At 33.4% G+C, this 20,492-nt stretch overlaps 1 protein-coding gene across 2 annotated transcripts; it reads right to left on the minus strand.

Moving 5' to 3' along the window:
* Nucleotides 1-18,316: 18,316 nt before the first annotated feature.
* Nucleotides 18,317-19,750, minus strand: LOC120155796. 2 transcript variants are annotated; one of them, XM_039167270.1, is made up of 3 exons: nt 19,422-19,750; nt 18,708-18,816; nt 18,317-18,677 (listed from the first exon to the last, which is right to left on the minus strand). In XM_039167270.1, the coding sequence occupies exons 1-3, from the start codon at nt 19,711-19,713 to the stop codon at nt 18,485-18,487; spliced, it is 594 nt and encodes a 197-aa protein (XP_039023201.1). In that variant the 5' UTR covers nt 19,714-19,750; the 3' UTR covers nt 18,317-18,484. The 2 variants fall into 2 exon arrangements, with proteins under 2 accessions (XP_039023201.1, XP_039023194.1); XM_039167263.1 differs by having other exon boundaries at nt 18,317-18,816.
* Between the last annotated feature and the right edge of the window lie 742 nt (nt 19,751-20,492).

Consider the following 20,492-nt stretch of genomic DNA (forward strand, 5'->3'; position numbering starts at 1 on the left):
TAAATGAGATGTGGTTGGATTGTGTGTTTGATGGCATAAATCTTTGTTTTTAGAGCTAATACTTTCAATTATTTTAGAGAAAGAAGTTGAATGACCTTCAAACTTCAAATGTAAAGAGAATGTGTGAAGACTTAAATGAGGGAGCTTTCTTCCATAACTATTTTGGAGGTAATCAACTTTTGTTCTTTATGTTTCATTATTATAATATTATGTGAACATTTACAAAATTTGTATCTTTTATGAATAAATTACGGATGGGAGAGTTGAAGAGAGCCTAGTAAAGTTACAAGCTCTTGAAAAAATGAAAATCTAGGTATGAGTACCGATACTATCCCCTAGGGATTTGTATAAACTTTTGGGTAAAATATTGGGACGGTACCGATACCTTAGGCCCTAGTATCGATTCCAGTGGATGAGTATCGATACCAAAGTTGTTAATATCGATACTCTATAAAAAGTTACAAATCTTGGAAATTTCAGTATGTCATTTTGGTACCGGTACTCGTATGAACATTGATACTCGTCAGGTGTAGTATCGATTGATACCATTGAGCTGAAAGTATTGATACCATTGAGCTGAAAGGCAATGAAATGTTAAGATTCAATTTGAAGGCAAATAAATGAATTTCAATGTCGATGGGGTTACAAAAATAACATGGTAAAAAAGAATTTATAAAAGTAGTTTATAGTTAATTACATGTATTTTATGTATGTATATACATACGAATAATTATTCATTTCGGATGTCTCGCACAGGAGGTTCGAAAGATTAGAGCGACTCGCACGAGAGCGCCTAATCATATGTATTTTGAGTGTCTCGTACGGGAGCCTCGAAGGATTATAGCGACTCGCACGATAACACCTTGTAACACCCTTAACCCATATATGTGTACTATTACGAGTTAAAGATGTCACATTAATTATTCAAAACATTTCTTAACTCAAAATGGGTAAAATTTTGTTTCTTTCACAACTTTCCAAATTTTAACATTTATTAAAAATTAATCATCATAAAAAGTCAAAATATAATATTTCAACTTCTAATTCAAATCAGGTTTCAGGCAGTAACATACATTTTTGCTCTGTTTCATATAATAAATAGATCTGTCTAAAAATAGTCTGATTTAAAAATCTATTAATTAATATTTAAAACATGGTTTAATATCATAGTATTTATTCATACTATTAATTATATTTAATACTAACTATATTAATAAGTTGCAGACATATCTTACTCGCATACATGCTAACTAGAAAATTTAGATCACAATAGGATGTCATTATTGTTACCTGTAAATATTCCTTGTTGATTGATGCCAAACACCACTCCTTACTCTTCTCGCTTTCATTTACCTAGGCGTTGAAAATCATCACACGCTAAGTATACACTTAGTGAGGTAATCAATAGAAATATTGAAGGCAATACAACACATAAATATGAATGAGTAACAATGTTCAATGCATTATGATCACTTTACCTGCATTCTAACCATGTTACAATATATTAACATGATATAAACCCAATATAAAATTTCTTATCAATATATTTTTCATTCATTCCATAAGCTCATAAGCTTATTCACATGTTTATCATTTATTAACCAATAAACCATAGCCTAAATATAGACCTATGAGGACCTTGGGTACACAAGTCAAATATGCACTGAAGTGCTAAACCGAATATGACACATAAGGTCGTGCCCACCATACACACTAAGTGTCTTAGGTATACACTGTAGTGCTAAACCAAATATGGCATATAAGGTCGTGCCCACCACCTGAACTAAGTGTCTTGGGTATACACTCTAGTTCTAAATCAGATATGCAGCATGTTGTTGGACTCTATGGCATGCCAACTATACCATGTCCCTCAATGACTTACTTGGACATATAGTCTATTTTTATTTCTCCATTGCAATGTATATCAATATAATTTATCATTGGGTAGTTCATACCCACATGGCAATGTATCATATATAAACTTAATGATCAATGCATTTTATTTTTCATCTTTTTGACATATTTTAAATATGTTAAATATATGATAAATGACATAAATATCATGTCAATATAAACAAGGTAAACTCATCGCAAGTCTTCCTAATGATGTGTAAAACATCCATGTATAATGTCATGCATGCATTGCACTCACATTGACATTTTATATACAATTCCAAATATAATCCTCACTAAGCTTTAACTTGATCCTTTGCTTTTGATTTGGTTCGATCCCAAAATTTATCATAATTTCATATTCTGGTAGTTTGTACTACCTTTAAAGAAATATTATTCTGTATTAATATACTCACTCAAAAATTATTCAGATTATACCATTAGAAACTAGACTCAAATAAAAAATCTAACCATTTAAGGTACTTCTTCTAGTTCAATTTGTACAATTTATAGTGAATTTTCAAAGTTGACTAACATAATTTATTTTGAGCAGAATCTGCTACCTTGTTTTCTGACCTATCATCGATTGAAAATTTATATATTTTTGTATACTCCTCTGAATCAGTAGTCATTTGTTTTAAACAAAACTAGACTAATATAAAAATCCAACAGTATTAAAATTATCCTCTAATCATTTTTTTAGAATTTATGGTGATTTTCTAAACTTACTCTTTAGATCTCAAATTAGGCAGATTTCACTAATTTGCATCCTTAGCTTATTTCATAATTCTATTAGCTTAGCAAATGAGCATATATGAATGTATCACAAATCACATAACATTTAGGAGTCACTTCTTACCATAGTAACTACGTCACTGGCTTATCGCAAGCCAATGTTTGTTTGATAACATCAGTTCAATTTAAATATGTACTCACCTGGTGTCTTTAACTTGCAACATCGGAAATTTACATTTCATCCTTAAGCTTCTCATTAGCTTTAATATTGTTTGGTCTTGATTTCAAACATACAATCTAAGTGATCATCATTTACAAAACGTATACAATTCAATTCACATGTTAGAATCTTACTAACATAGGCGCACATTAGAAAATACATTCCTAAAAATCTTTTGATGCTCATTCGATACAAATTCCATGTCACAACATAAATTTTGGCCTTAACACTTCAAATTAACCATGTAAGTTCCTTTTTATCCAAAGTTATTCAAACTTCTCATAACATTTTCACTTAAGTTTTTAACTTTTTCATATTTTTGATTTGAACCTAACTTTTACCCAAAATAATCCAATTTCACATTCTAAAATCAATTTCAACACTCTAACATTAATTTCCAGCATAGTCCATCAACTATTGAATAATTATACATTGATCCTATAATTTTATGTAATTATCTAATAGGTCCCTCAACTTTCACAAAATTACAAAAGGGTCCCTATAACTTTCTAAGACTTATAGAATCCTTCCTACATCATTTCCAACCCTTAAAAAAATTCATAATTTTTCTCACATTCTAATGCTTAGGTTGAATGTTTTAAGGCTAGGGTTTCATGATTTCACATGATTTCAATTTGATTCAAGTATGAAATCAACCTCAAGTCAACATTTCAAAGTTTCTACAAGTAAACCCCTAACCTAATTTCATCAAATCACAAATTTCTCCTAATTTAGGGTTTATGCCAAAATCATATATGCATTTCTAGGAGGTTTCGATCATCAAACAAGCTTGGAAATGACTCTACAACCTCAAAATCCATCATCAATTCATAAAACCCTAAAATTTGGGAACTTTACATTCAATCAAGATTAGCAAGCAATAATGGTACCAAAATATAGCGTTTTTCGAATAGAGCTATTTTTTATTTCACTGTTCGATCCAAAATCCAAAGGAAATTACTCAAAAATGAAATAATTTTTTCTCACTAGGGTTGGAGTGGGCGACAATGGAGGATGAAGATGAGCTTGGTCTCTTGAAATTTATAGTTAATTTGTCATTTATTAAGCTAAACTCATTTAATTGAGAAATGACAATTTTACCATCAATGAAACTTGATAATTACATCCATATCAAGCCACATGTTGGTTATCATCTTCCAAAGTAAAAGATGAACAAAATGTTATACCCTTGACAACTTTATCCATGCAACTTTCCACATATTTCAATCTTGCCATTTTCATCCAACAGTCCAAATTGAACATAAAAAAAATTCTCAAATCCAATGATCCATATTATTTTCCATGATTTTAAAATATGGAAATAATATTTTCAAGCTTAATTTAATATCCTACAAATTTCTTCAAAATTTCTATTCGATTCGATTTTTCGGACTTTAACACTTTCTAGCTTTTAACATAAATTCCGGATAAAAAATATGATTCCCACCAAAACATCATTCTTGGTGGTGAACTATTCATTTATGAAATAATTTATTTTTGGGAAAATAACCACTTATGTCCCTGAACTTTTCCCAATTTTATACTTTGACCATTAAACTTTCAAAATTTACATTTTGGTCACTAAGCAAAATTTTGAGGGTGTTACACACTTAGTCATATATATTTTGGGTATCTCACTTGGAAGCCTCGAATGATTAGAGCGACTAGATACTCTCATATATATCACGTATCAATACTCTTATATGAGTACTGATACTGTTGAACTGAAAGACAATGAAATGTTAAATTCAGTTTGAAGGAAAAATAAAGGGAATTTTAACGTCGATGGGGTAAAAAATAATATGGTATAAAGGAATTTGTAAAAGTAGTTGATAGTTATTTGCAAGTATTTTATGTATTTATGTCCATACGAGTAATTATTCATTTCGATGTCTAGCACGAGAGCTCCAAAGGATTAGAGTGGCGCACTATAGCACCTAATCACATGTATTCTAGGTGTCTCGCATAGGATCCCCGAAGGATTAGAGCAACTCACACGGGAACACCTAGTCATATGTATTTTGGGTGTCTCACACGGGAGCCCCGAAAGATTAGAGTGACTCGCATGGGAGCACCTAATCATATGTATTTCGAGTATCTGTAACAGAAGCCTCAAAGAATTATAATGACTCACATGGGAGCGCCTAATCATATGTATTTTGTGTGCCTCGCACGAGAGCACCTAATCATATTTATTTTGGGTGTCTCGCAAGGGAGACCCTAATCATATATATTATGGGTGTCTCACACGGATGCTTCAAAGGATTAGAACAACTCACATGGGAGTTCCTAATCATATTCATTCTGGGTGTCTCGCACATGAGTCCCTAATTATATTCATTTTGGGTGTCTCGTACGGGAGCCCTGATTAAAACTCATTTATTATTCGAGAAATCGAGAATGATGATAGAATTGTAACAAGACTTGTACTTTTAGTTGCTTACAGAAATTATATCAAATGAGCCGTTTAGAACATTCGTTCATTACTAGGCATAATAGTTCATTATTTGGCGATTTGACCAAACTGACACTGTTTAATCGAATATTTACCTTTTTAGCACCGTTTGATATATATTTCCCGAAGTGGCACCCTTTCGGCTGAGCTGGTGAAAGGCACATCCCCGGGGACGCGCTTTACCCGGGTTTTCGCTGAGTTGGATGCCACGTGTGGAAGGCGCATCCCCGGGGACGCGCCTTCCATTAAATGCCATAAATGCCCCCATCCGTTTTCCCCCAACTACCCCTCCTCCTCCCCTATATAAACCCCCTCAACCCTCCCTCATTCTTCACACCAAAATCATGTGGGCATTACTATTGAGGGACTCAAATGAGATTCAAGCTTGGCTTACAATTGAACCAGATCCATTGCTATTGAGGGACTCAGGTCGTCTAAAATCTACTAGAATACATTGTGATATGGATATTCTGGAGAAGTCAACAGAACAAAAACGATGTGGGCATTGTAGAAACATCGGGCACAATAGAAAAAAATGTACAGCTCTGTTATCATCATATAACCATTAACTCTTATGTAATTAATATTGTATTTAAATGAATGTTTTTGTTTCTAATAATTTAATGTTATTGCATTTTATATAATTTGTCAATGTATGTACACCTAAATAATTTTTTTTAACTTTTAAATACATAACTATTTTCAATATATTTATTTAATATAATAATAATATTATTTTATAATTTTTTTTAAAATATTATAATAATTCCACCTTCTAAGTAGAGAAAAATATTAAATTAAACAAATTAAAAGTTATTAAAAAATTTATGTATACGATGACACATTTCATGTTCTGATTAGAGGATTAAATTTATTAAATTAAATTTTCAATAAGACTAAATTCATAAATATGTAAGTCTTGAGATTAAATGTGTAATTATACTAATTTATTAACTTATGCATCAATATTTTCGTTAAATATTGATAAGAGATGACTAGATTGATAACATTTAAATAATTAACTGATAAAATTAATAGATCAATAATCAAAATCAAAAATAATAATATAACCATATGTGTAATATTAAAATTTCATATATTTTTCCTATAACTACAATAAAATCAAAACTGATTTTCATATATTGTTCTATTATATTAATGTAGATAATTCACTCCACCTTTAACACACATTAACAAAATACATTTGATAATTCTTACATTATAATCGAAACACTTTACATAATATATTACTAATTTATGATAATAATAAAAATAAAATATTTATTATTAAACAAAATACCAGCGTGGCAGCCGAGTCATCAAAATCCCGTGAAGGCGCGTCCCCGGGGATGCGCCTTCCACACGTGGCATCCAACTCAGCGAAAACCCGGGTAAAACGCGTCCCCGGGGATGCGCCTTTCGCCAGCTCAACCGAAAGGATGTCACTTCGGGAAATATATATCAAACGGTGCTAAAAAGGTAAATATTCGGTTAAACAGTGTCAGTTTAATCAAATCGCCTCATTATTTTTATTTCCATGGTTTTATCCTTAGGGTAATAGTTGTGGATATTAGTCTTGAAGCGCCATCGTAGTGGAACCTTGACGCCCGTTGTCAGAGTACATTTCTGAATTCTTTTTGTAGGCTTGAAGTATCCATGTATGTGATCTGCTAGGCTTACCTCTATTTTGAATTGTATAAGGTGTTTTCAAATTGGGATTTACTCTATTATTTTTGTATGATGCTTAATACATGGAGTTTCGTATTTTATGGAAATTATTTTGAATTCATTTTTATGCGTAAGTAATTATGTGTTTGTGGTTAATCTGGTCTGGTTCGTATAAAGTCTGTACTGATCACCGTATAGTGACACCTTGACTCGTAGTGGGTCGAGTGTTACATCATGAAAGATGGTCAATGACAGATAGTGATTGGTTGCTTCAACTGTGGTAAAAAAAGTGTAGTGTAAAAAAATGAAATTATTTAAAAATTTAGTGGCATAATCGATACACTCTAAAGTTTAGTACCTAAAATAATATATTTTTTGGTATTAATAGTAATCGTCAAAACGATATTGTTTTGTCCATGTTATCACACCATTTGAATTTTAATAGTCTGGTGACATAATTAAAGTTAAAATCAAAATTTAATACTATAATTAAAAATATTAAAAGTTTAATGATATAAATAGTATAATACTTAAGTGATATCTAATGTAGTTATCCTATTAAAAAAAGTGAAATACGAAACACCCTAGAGGAGCGGAAAAATACTCTTGTTTTACTAAGAGCCTTCCCATGGCCTTAAAATTGAACTGTTAACTCATTAAATTTTCCTTACTATATGGCCCTGAAAATTTAGCCTTTAACACCACCCCGATTGAGGCTAGAGCGGACAAATCTTCCTTCGTCACCCAACTTGGTGGTTATTACTAAACGGTCGGTATTTTTTTAGCACCGTCATCCCAGTCAGAGCTGTTGATTTTTTAGAAGAAGGAATAATGGAGAGATCGGTTTTTGTGAACGATGTTCAGCAGGTCAATTGAAATCTCCGTCACTCCGTTTCCTCCGCTTCTCTAAGACATGTAGCTTACAGGTTGGTTGATTTTTCTTTTTCGGGATTCCAGTTGGTTCTTTTCTTTTCTTTTCTTTAATTGGATGCTTAAAATTTTGATTTCTAGTTTTCGTTCGTATGAGAGTATTGATTCAGGGTTTGTTGTTTTTTTTTTTTGCTTATTCATTATGGGAATTGATTGCGTTGACTATGCCTAATTGTGTTAAATGAAGTTTGTTTTTAACTTTTTTGTCTCCATTGATTGTGAACCAGGGGACTGGTTTAGGTTCATAAAGAGTTCATTATTAACCGTTAATTGGAGTACAAGGCTGAATCTTGAATGAGCTTTTGATCAGAAGAAAATCTCTGTTGAGAATTAACTTGATTGGAAAAGGGACCGTTCGGGGTGACAATGTAAAATAGAAATCTTTTTTAAATCTCTTGAAAATAGGAAATTTTTGGGTATACCATAAGAATATGCTTATTTGTCTTGGTTAAATTGGCTTACGGCGATTTCTGTGCAACATATGATGCTGGACTACTGCCATTGTGAAGATATTGCTACAGTAATTGCTTTGATCAATGTTAACTATTACGTGAATAACATATAAGTTGTTATTTGGTTGTTATTTGGTTGTTAGGGATAATATGCCAGCAAGGCAAGTTTGGTATAACCATATGGAATGTTCTAGCAGATTTTGTAATAGCCATATTTACGTGGCTCTTGGTAAATGAAAAAATAAGGCATTTGTGCTAATCAAAATTAAAAATGGTATCAGTAGCCTTAAGATCTGGAGGGTTTCGTCTTCTATAGCTACGTCTCGTCTGGTCTTCTTCGTGCCATGGGTGATCAGGAAACTTCATCAGCGTTTCTCCATAAGGCATTCACCAACGAAAGACTCAGTGTGGTCTTGGATGATCGTAACTTCTTGTTATGGAAGTAGCAAGTGCTTCTAGCTGTGAGTAGCCATAGACTCGAGAAGTTCCTTATTGGTGCAGTCACTCCTCCTCCGGCGACGGTGGCTTTAGAGGATGAGACGGTTGTTGAGAATGAAGCTTATGAAGTGTTTGTCACCCAGGATAGTGCGTTTGTCTCTTGGCTCTTGGCTCTTGTCCACGATGTCACCCTCGATTCTGCCGCACATGGTTGGTGTTGACACCGCCGAGCAAGTTTGGTTCACTGTTACTAAACACTTTGCGAGCAGGTCTATGACAACGATAATGAATTTGCATTATCAGATGAAAGCTATAAAAAAAGGAGTTGAGTATGCGTAACTTCATCTCCCAGGTTAAAGAACTGTGTGACACTATTGTGGCATGTGGAAGTTCGGTGTCAGAGTATGAACAAGTGGCAACGATCTTGAATGGGTTGCCATCCGAATATCGTACGTTTATTGGCGTTATCACTGCCAACAGGGAGCCGTTCACCTTAGATGGAGTTGTTTCAGTTCTCGTTGACGCGGAGGTTTAACAACGTGGTTTTGAGGAAGTTGACAGTTTCTATATCAGTGCTAATATGGCAAATGTAACACCCATAGCCCGTAAACATCTAAGAATATGAGTTATAGATGTCACATCAAACTGACTAATATTCACTATTTACAATTGCTTAAAAACTTTATTTCTTTTAAAACCTTCCTATTTTCAACTTTTAAAATTAAACTATTTATATCTACTTGAAATTTCGTACCATTTAAAAAACATAATATTTTATCTACTATATATTTTAGGCATATTAAATCTGATAAACTAAACTAGTCAAATTAAACAGTTCAAATTTACTATTACAAACCATATAGTCATAACCGATAAAGCAAGCTAATAAACATAATTATACATGTCATTACTAGTCAAAAGAAACATCGGTGATGTCTTACTGATATTGATATTATAGATGATCTCACACGATGCTTGGGAGGCTCCTAAAAAAATTTGTGTCTCAATCCGACTCTACGTATGAAAATCATCATGCGCTAAGTATAACTTAGTGAAACAGTAATACTATATAGGTGAGAATAAATAAATAAAATATTGAAATATATAAAATCATTAAAAATAAAACTGATATAATTTTCAGAACGTGCAAATCTCATGTTGAACTTTATCAGAAACCTGAAAAGAATCATCTGATGAATTTCAGAAAATCATAATAAATCATATCAGACATAATGATCAATCAACATTCCTTTATAGTAAGACACTTTTCAGAACTTTCATATTCCATTTTATAGCCCCAAGTATATTTAAGAGAATATAAGGTACGTGAGTCAGACGAGTGTATGCAATACATATCTCATGTCATCAAAATTGGAATAGATAAACACATACAATGATATCACATTGGAAATCACCATATGCACACAAAGTGCAATCACATCGGAAATAACAATGCACACAAAGTGCATTTGGATCAGAATATATATATATATATATATATATATATATATATATATATACACTAGTGTACACTCCATATAACATACAGTGGGCTTTCTTTCAATTCATTTCGTAATCATTTGATAAAAAATCATTTCAGAATAAGAAATATATTTAATTCACATTCGTAAAACATGACATGGGCAGTTCATACCTAAAATCATTCATAAAACTTATTAAAATATTACGAATATAATTCCATAATCAAAACATAATTTATATCTTTAAAATAAACAAGGTAAGGTTGACTTATCGCAAGTCGTCCTCGATCAAAATAATTAAATAAATAAATTGCACTCATCTTTGCCTCACTACAGAGCTTGTATACAATAGTCCTAGTCACAAGCCTTTTCCTTTCCTTTCAGATTGTTCGGATTGTTAGATTTATCGTAGTCTGACAATATCAAATTATAACACAAAATGTTCAAACTACTTATTAATATCGTACTAACATAAACTGATTTTAATATTCAAAAATCTATAAAATAAAAATCGAGATTAAATCGATATCAAACTAGACCATATTTCCTTTATAATTTTCAACTTCTCAAAATACTCATCCAAATCCATAAATATTTTTTTTATCCTTAACCTTTCATCTTTTGCTAAATTGCACAAATAAGCCACAAATTGTGAATTCTTTTTGTTTTAGAATTCACCTCAATCTTTCCATTTAATTCATAATGGTCCTTCACCATTATGATCATTGCATAATAATTACTAAAATTCCAGCAGGTTAATAAAATACTCAAATCAATACCTCAACATTTCAAAACATTATAGTTTCAACACAAACTTTCGTAAACTTTCAATTTTCAACCACCTAACTTTATAAATTTGTAATTCAACCCCAACTCAATATTTAATTCAAAATTCAGCATACTAATAAATTTTCAGCATTCAATAATTTACCCAAATAATACCTCTACATTTAATAACTTGTAAACAAGTCCCCAAGGTTTTGGGACCTTTCGAATTCCACCACTAAATTTTACCAAATTTTCAATTTGGTTTCCAAACAACTTTCCAACTAAATTTCCAGCATTACAAATATAAAAAATCAACATTGTATCCTTCGAACATTGCATTCCTACAATAATATCCCACAATTCCAAGAACTTGTAAACTAGTCCTTTTTTACTTTTAAGGTTCCAAATTGATCCAAATCAATCTCCAATTCATATATAATACTTCTAATATCATTTCTAATCCATAGGAAACTTTTCAGAATTTTTCCCCAATTTTATTTCCTATTGACGAATACTTTATATCACCTAGAGGGACTTTTTGTTCAAATTCAAGCTTGAATTCAACCTTCTATGATTAAATTCATGCATTTCCAATCATTACAACATCAAATTGAATCAAAATCCTAACACATCTATAAACCCTAATTAAGCCAAAACTTATATTTGCATGTACAATTAATTTTAATCATCATATATGCTTTAGAAATAATCACTAACATCAAAAACATAAAATCCTCCATCAATTCTTAAAGATCACTAAACCCTCCTTAAACCCTAATCATGAAATCTAATCACACAATCATCTCCACCATGAAATATTGATACCAAATGATAGAGAATTTTATGTAGATTAATTCTCTATCTAATAGCTTAATCCAAAAACTAATCATATAACTTGAAAAATCAAAATAAAATTCTTACCTAGGTAGGGCTTGTAGTTTCGGCCAAATGAAGAAAGAAGCTGAAAATGTGTTCATTTTCTTGATTATTCTAGTATATAAAAGATAAAAACACATGACATTTTCTAATCAATTGAATTTAATATTCAATTCTAAAAATGCCCTTAATAAATCTTAAAAATTACCAAATGCCATTATATTATTATATTCCATTAAAATATTCCTTGGTCAAAGATGAATCAACTTGGCTTTGAATTTCGAATTTAGCCATGTAATTTTCAAATTGCATTTTAGTCACTAAAATTCCACTGTTTGGTCAAATATGAAAAATTACACTGTTCTGAGCCAAATTTCTCTGATCTAAAATATGAAAATAATATTTCCAGCTATTTCCTAACATCCTTCAAATTTTCGTAAAATTACGGTTCGATCCGATTATCCGATTTCAATACCGAACTTTATCGCTTTATAACTTTTAACACAAATCTCATACCGAAAATTTGATTTCCACAAAAATAGTTGTTTTAAACCAAACTGTTAATTTACGGGCTAAAATATATAACTTTTAAAAATTATAATTTTGGTCCCTAAACTTTTCAAAGTTTATACTTTAGCCAGTAAATTTTTAAAACTTATATTTTAGTGAATAGACAAAATTTGGGGTATTACTGCAAAACTATCGGTGAGTGATTCTCTTGGGACGGATAGTCAAAGCATCTAGGCAGAATATGGGTTCTTATGTTTCGTATCAGGGAGGTTGTGGTCGTGGTAAACCCCGGGTTCAATGCCAATTGCGTGGAAAGATTGGCCACTTAGTGGACAGGTGCTAGTATCGGTTTGACCAAAGCTTTTGTGGGGTTTCTGCTACTCACAGTAAGGCATCGGCACCTGCCAATCCTCCATATGCTAACGTATACATGGTTGCCTCTACTCATGGGTGTGGTTGTGTTCATCAAGGATCTTGGGATGATACTGTTTCTACTATGATGACTAAGTATAGAAAACAATCTAACCCTGAAGGTTCTGGGGGCTCTCGTTTATCTGGGAAATGGTTTGTAGATTTCGGGGCTTTTCATCATGTGACCTCGGATGCGGCTAATATTGTTGCAGGTGAAGAGTATAGTGGCACGGGTAAACTCCTCGTGGGTAATGGTAATAATTTATCTATTTCTAAGGTCGGTCAATCTAGTTTGGTTACTTCTACTCGCTCTTTACGATTAAATAATTTGCTCATTGTTCCTCGTATATCCAAAAACTTGGTTTCCGTCTCCAAACTTGATCGCGATAATAAGGTGTTTCTTGAATTTCATGCTCGTAGATGCGTGATTCATGACGAGGACACAGGGCAGTGTTACTTGAAGGTCGAGAGAAAAATGGACTTTATGAATTTAATTATGCTTTGTTTCATAATAATGTGTCATCTCAGTGTAATGTTGTTCATAGAGTAGTTGATTTTGGTTTTTGGCATAGACGGTTAGGCCACCCTTCCCGTGATACATTCCTCAAAGTCTGTAAAGATTGTAATGTTGGTTAGTCGTTGGTTAATGATGAAATTTGCACTGCTTGCCAAGCTGGGAAGTCTCACTCTTTACCTTTTTATGTTTCTCAAACATTATATAGTGAATAATTTCAGTTGGTTTATGTCGACCTATGGGGACCACCTCATGTGGTCTCAAATGGATATCGATATTATATATCCTTTGTCGATGTTTATTCGCGGTTTACGTGGTTGTATTTGTTAAAGGAGAAATATCAAGCCTTGTAAGCATTTTGCTTATTTCAACGCATGGTTCGTGTTTAATTTGGCGGAGAGTTTTAAACGGTTCAAAGTGATTGGAGTGAGTTTCGTCCATATACCAAGCTCTTCAAGAGGACGGGATACGACACCAACTCACGTGTCCTCACATGTCTCAACATAATGGTGTTGTTGAACGAAAACACCGACATATCATTAATATGGCTCTTTCGTTGCTTGCACAGGCTTCATTACCCTTGAAATATTGGTCTTATGTCGTAACCACTGTAGTGTACCGTATTAATCAGTTACCTATGAAGGTGCTTATCGGATCATCATTATTTAACAAATTGTTTGGTCGTCGCCCCAAGTATCATCATTTACGTTTGTTTGGTTGTAGGTGTTTTTCTTACCTTTGTTCATTTCAATCTCACAAATTTGATTATCGCTCACATGCTCGTACTTTCCTTGGCTATAGTGTATAACATGAGGGTTATATTTATCTTGCACTTGGAGGTCGAATCTATATTTCTCGACATGTGCAGTTTGATGAGCATGTTTTCCTATTTGTAGGTCAAACTGCTGCCACTCATCATTCTCCTATAAATGGTTTCCAACTGTCTGCAACCATTGATGTAGTGTATAGAATCAATAGGGTACTACGTAATCAAGCAGTCACAACATGTCTAACATCGAGCCATAGTGAAACTGGGTTATCTCCTTCTCGTACTAGTAGCTCCCATAAAGTGTATGCTCCGATGTCTTCTAATAGAGTTGCGTTTGGTGATAATATGGACATATCCATGAATCACACAGTCCCTCCCCGAAAAACTGACATTTTTGGTGGTTTGCTTGTTCCTGTTCACTCCACTGTTGTAGTAGATTCAGCTCCTTAAGTGACTTCCCTCAAATTTTCTGATATGACTGCTACAACTGTTCTTCTTGGTAGCTCTTCTGGTCCTTCTTCTTCAAATACTCATTCTATGGTCACGAGAAGCAAGGCTAGGATCTTTAAACCCAAATCCTTCTCGGTTCAAGTTGTTATTGATGGTGAAGAACATATCTTTATTAAACAAGTTTTGTTATTTCTTGTGTGGAAAGAGGTTGTCATGGCTGAATACAATGCTCTAATTGATAAGGGAATATGGTAGTTGGTGTCGCTAACTCCTGGTTGAATGAAAATCGGGTATAAGTGGTTATTTCGGATCAAGAAAAATGTCGATAGGTCTGTTCCAAGGTATAAGGCTCGTTTAGTGGCATTCTCTCAAGTTTTGGAACAATACTTTAATGATACGTTCAACCCAGTTATCAAACCCTCTACGATAAAGGTTATATTGTCCTTAGTTGTCATGATTGGGTGGAAATTAAGACAGGTTGACGTGAATAATGCATTCCTCAATGGGGACTTACGTTAGGAGATGTTCATAGTGTAGCCTCCCGAGTTTGAACAGCTTGTTGCTGATAGCTCGCGACTTGTTTGCAAAGTTGAAAATGCTTTGTATGGACTTAAGCAAGCACCACGAAGTTGGTATGCGAGGTTATGTACGTTTCTTGGTCAAATTGGGTTTCATGGGACACAAGCTTATGCCTCCTTGTTTATTCTTTGCTTAGGGAAATCTTTCACCTATATTCATAATTACGGGGTAAGATGAGATTGAAGTTGAAAGCGTTTATTGCAATTAAGTCAAGAATTCTCTCTAAAAGATTTAGGGGACTTGAACTATTTTCTGAGGCTTAAAGTTTAACGGACTACTCATTCTCTCATTTTATGAAAAAATAAGTTTATTCTTGAGTTATTATAATGAACTATCATGTGTGATGCTCATATAGTTACAACATCGATGGTCGTTTCTCCGAAGCTTAGCAAAGATGGAGGAAGCCCATTACAAGATGTTCAATTATATAGGAGCGTTGTTGGAGCTCTTCTATATTTAAATCACACGTAACCTGACATTGCATATAGTGTCAACCGTGTCGGTCAATACATGCATAAGCATTGCACTCAACCCTAGGTGGCTGTGAAATGCATCTTGTGTTACACTTGATTATGGTTTAGTATTTCGCAAGGCTGGATTGGGTTTACACTTGGAAGCTTTTACAGATGTGATTGGGCAAGCAATTTCGATGATCGTCATTCGATATCCGGATTATGTGTCTTTCTTGGAGGTAATCCCATGTCTTGGGGTTCCAAGCGACAACGATCGGTCTCTCAGTCAACTACTGAGGTTAAATATCGTGTGTTAGTTGATGTTGTGGTCGACGTTGTTTGGATTCAAGCCTTGTTGACAGATATGGGGATTTTTTCCTCAAGCACTTCCGTCATTTAGAGTGATAATACGAGTATGATAACGATGAGTGCCAATCCTGTTCTGTATTCTCAGTCGAAACATGTTGAATTAGACTTCATTTCATTTGGGAGAAGGTTGCTGCTGATAGTGTTTGTGTCAATTATATTCTCGTTCGATATCAAAAAGCCGATGGATTCACAAAGCCTTTGTCTCGGGCTTATTTTTCTCTGTTTCGCTGCAATCCCAATGTCTATTGTGAATTTATGGAGTCCATAGACAGTAGAGAGAATGTTAATTATTACAAGTAAAAATAAAGGAAGTTTTGTTTCTAAAATAAAAGAAATTAAAAATAAAGGAAATTTTGTTTCTAAAATAAAAGAAAATAAAAATTAAACGAGAGAAATTTAAATTGATAATCAAATAATAAAAATTAGCCTAAGGCTTTAACTTTGCCTCAAATTCTACTGATCATCGAATAAGATTTTAGCTTCAAATTCATGCCAGTTACACTCTACACGGCCCAACCCCTGTAACTTGTTTTTCTCTCAAATGAATCGACAATCTAAACCAATCTTTTATTATCATTCCTTATATGAACTAATCGCGACAATCGTTACTAGCACCAGCTCAGTTAAAAAACTTTGGAAAAACCCGACTCGGATTATAGTGTCTCGCTAAGAATCAAATATGATCTCAATTTCTCTTAGCGGTCTACCACTAAGCGTGTTCACAGGAAATCGAATGTGCTACAAGTTGATATTTCCTCCCAATTATTAATCGAAATCACAATCAATCTAACGTGTACTTTTTGAGAAAAAAATTATTATAAAGGGATGGTCGATTATCGATCCTTGATTCCATAAAACTGAGAATGTAATCTGAAGGGTATTAAGTGTTTGTCAATTCTCATGATCGTAATTGAGTCGTCGCTTCAGCCTTTGGCTTCTAAGAAAATTAGCTAAGTATAATACAAATCATACATGACATTTCTAAAGAAAAATAAATAAAAGTTTGAAAAGTAAAAAGTAAGAAACTTTTATAAATGAAGAAAAACATGAACAAAGAAGTTCAAGAGAAAATAAGATGTTTGAGATATGTTTTAAACATACCCAAGGGGTATTTATAGCTTCTAAAAACCTAAAAATGTTGAAGATAACTCTAAGAAATTACACGAGCTAATCTAAGAAAATTGTTTGAATTAAATCCAAAAAATAATTCCTAATTTCGAATTTAAATTTGCGAATGAGTCTTCTGTCTTCACGAAAATTCAGACTAGACCTTCTAGAAGTTGCCAACTAGATGTCACGTCAGTTGAGTCATACCCCAAGCCATGCTCACTAGTATAGCCTTGACTCTAGAAAAATAAAAATTGCATAAGATCGTCCTTTTTAACATAGTTTCTAAAATCCAATGTTCTGCATAGAAAATAAGAGAAAACGCCCAAATCAACAATATAAACCTACGAATCAGGAGTAATTAACAACAAAATAATAACTATTTAAATCACTCATCGATAGTCAGTCCAAAGGGCAATATAAAAAATGACTAAAATCAGAGTTGAACGTGGAAATTAATGGTTTGAGGTTTGAACTTAAGAATTTGTGTCAGTTAGGTCTTTAAAAGCAACACAAGTCTTATTAATGAATAGTCTAGAATGAATACAATGTAGTATTTGTTCAAAACTTTTTTTTAGTTCAAACTCATAGTCTCTAGAGAGAATAAAATTTTCTTTTACCATTGATATGATTCAATGGCTTGTTCCACGGAAGTTGAAACTTCGACCAAAAAGTTGACCTTAATGTATTGCTACTATGGTTTCCAATTCAACATTGATTGAAAAAAAAAAATCTAGAGACGTTTTTCTTTGAGACAAAATGCAGCCATGATTTTTTCACCATCCTCATCATCACCATCTTTTGATAATGGTGGAGATCGATGGAGGTGGGCTGGTGGGGTTAAGATTTATGTCTCGTCAATTTCGACCACTCTATTTTAGCCTTTTTCTCAACAGCCATTGTGGTCGTAACTGCACTGGTCCTTTTGCTGGAGATTTAATTTGGGACAAATTCCCCTACAATGAAGGGTCTTTCTGAACAATCAGAGGGCCCTGCTGGCAACTTTGCACCAGCTCAATGACCGGCATGTTGGCCTTGTGAAATTATGCTCCAATGCTCCTCACATTATGCACAAAATATGGGGGCTTCAAGTATGGTATGGAGAGAAAAATATACAAATATTTCTTTTTGTACAAGGAATGTCCTAAACCAATCTGAAATGAGTGGCACATTGTAAAAACAATCCTTTTACAGCTGGTTTTGTTGATCAGAAAACCAGAATAGAATAGAAGCAGCCAATGAACTTTAAGCCAAAGCTAGCACTTTAGGGTGATAAAGTATATTTTGACTCTTACCCGTATCTCAATTATATGAGAGAGCCCCAACTCACACAAATTGGTATGGAGGAGAGAAAAAGCAAAGCTTTAGTGTCCCTTTCTATACAAAAGCATGTCTTTATTCTTTGGTTCACTTTGTCAGAGTCCTCATCCATCCCTTCCTTCTCATCACTTTCACACCATCTATCTTGCTGCCGCCCATGTGGCATCCTTTGGCTTTGCTGGACCTCTTCCACCTTACGAGCTGGAACAAGTGGCCAATCCGCTTCCGCCACCTAATCGAGGCTCGTGGTTTCTCATGCTCGATCACGCTCTTATTGGTCTCCTTGGTTACCGGCTCCATGCCCTTGGTCAAGGTTGGGTTCCATGACAAGTTGCATTGCTCAAGAGAGACCTTAGAAACCGTACCTTTTTCCCATGAACCAACACCATTCTCTTCAAACTTGATTGAGATGAAGGAATCTGCAAAAGTAAAACTTGGACACTGAACAAAGGGTTTCAAAAGAAGATTACTACAACTAAAAAGTACTAAAGAAAAATAAAAAGCAAAGGAAAAAGTAACATCTTTTATCCTTTTTTAATGGTAACGTGTTCGTATTTTAGTACATCAACCATATCTGTAGCTTGTCAGCTATATACTAACAGTGAGTGCAAAACCAAAGCAATGTCCCAGGAAAAAAAAAAAAAGAGGAAAAAATGTAAAAGGAAAGCCATCTTTACCAAAAAAAATTATGCATATATACATATAGATTATCTCCAGATTTGGATGCTTTTTAAATTGCCTTTGAAAAAAATCATAGGATTTCCTAGGAATTATTAATGGCATTCATTGTTCCCAATCAAACATATATATCTTCCAATTAGCATCAAACACAGGCATACATACCCAGAGAAGATAATAGGAAAAAGATTCTTCATTTCCAGTTTTACCAGATTTTGACCACACTTTTGTCACTACACAAACAATGAGTTTAAGATACACATGCATGCATGTGATTCATATCTTTTTTTTTCCTTTTGGCTGATGCAAATTCAAGAACACATAAAAGAAAATAAATGGGAATTACCTTCTTGACTGGTTGAAGCATCCGAATGTTCAGATTTGCAATGCTTGAACTCTAGACGATTGAGCAGTGAACCTAAAGCAAAGATCTTGGGGAGGTTAATGGGAGGTTTCTTCAATGAAACACCTTGAATAAATCTACGGATGCCTCTGGTTGATGATGATGAAGAGCGTTGGGCTTGCTTTGAAGCTAAGATAAGAAGCCTCTCGTTCAAGCACAAAGCACAAATCCCCATAAAAACTTCTTTAGGATGGAAATAACACCTTGAATTGTCTTCTCTAGACCCATTCATCATAGTATGGGGTTTCTACTGGTAAAAGATAAAGAGAGGAAATATGAACACTCTTTGAAGAGGAACAAAACTGGAAAGAGTTTGAGTTGTTGTCGGATAGCTTATATCGTGGAGAAAGTTGAAGTTTAGAGCATCATGAGATTGGTCCCCAGTAACCCATCAGTTTGAACAGTATAATATATGTATATTCCCCCAATTTGTTGGTGAGAATCTAGTAGATCAACTTGGGAAGGTAAATCCAAAGGTGAAATGGATCAAATATCGAGACTCCCAATTGATTTGAGGCCATTTAAAGGCACAAAATGTAGGGAATTGGTGTAACCCAAGATATGAGAATGGGAAAAGCAATTTGTCTTGAATCTTATCAAATTTAATGGTTTTCTTTTATATTTGACAAGATCACATACTTATAATTTTATTATTAAATTTTTAGTCGGAAAAGATATTCAAACCTCTTAGTTTTGATGGAAAATTCATTTACTCGTATGGTTTGAAAATGGTCACTTACTCTTCTAATAATTAAAAATTAAAATGATAGATTTAACTTTTGTGAATTACTTTATTTATTTTAATAAAAATGTCACAATTAATTTTTTTTAAATTAAACTTTAATATTGCATTTTCCCCGTTAGCTTGAGCATTTAATGAGCATTTTTAGTATACCATTGTTGTTAGTGTGTTACAGGATTAGTTAACTTAGCGTTTGAAATTTATTTTCTTACGCAGGTCAGCAGAAGAGTAGTGAGGAGCCTTTTGAACAATTGAAATCCAGACCGGAAGCA

This window comes from Hibiscus syriacus, unplaced genomic scaffold (assembly GCF_006381635.1).
Source record: "Hibiscus syriacus cultivar Baekdansim isolate YM2019G1 unplaced genomic scaffold, ASM638163v2 tig00002840_pilon, whole genome shotgun sequence".
NCBI lineage: Eukaryota > Viridiplantae > Streptophyta > Magnoliopsida > Malvales > Malvaceae > Hibiscus > Hibiscus syriacus.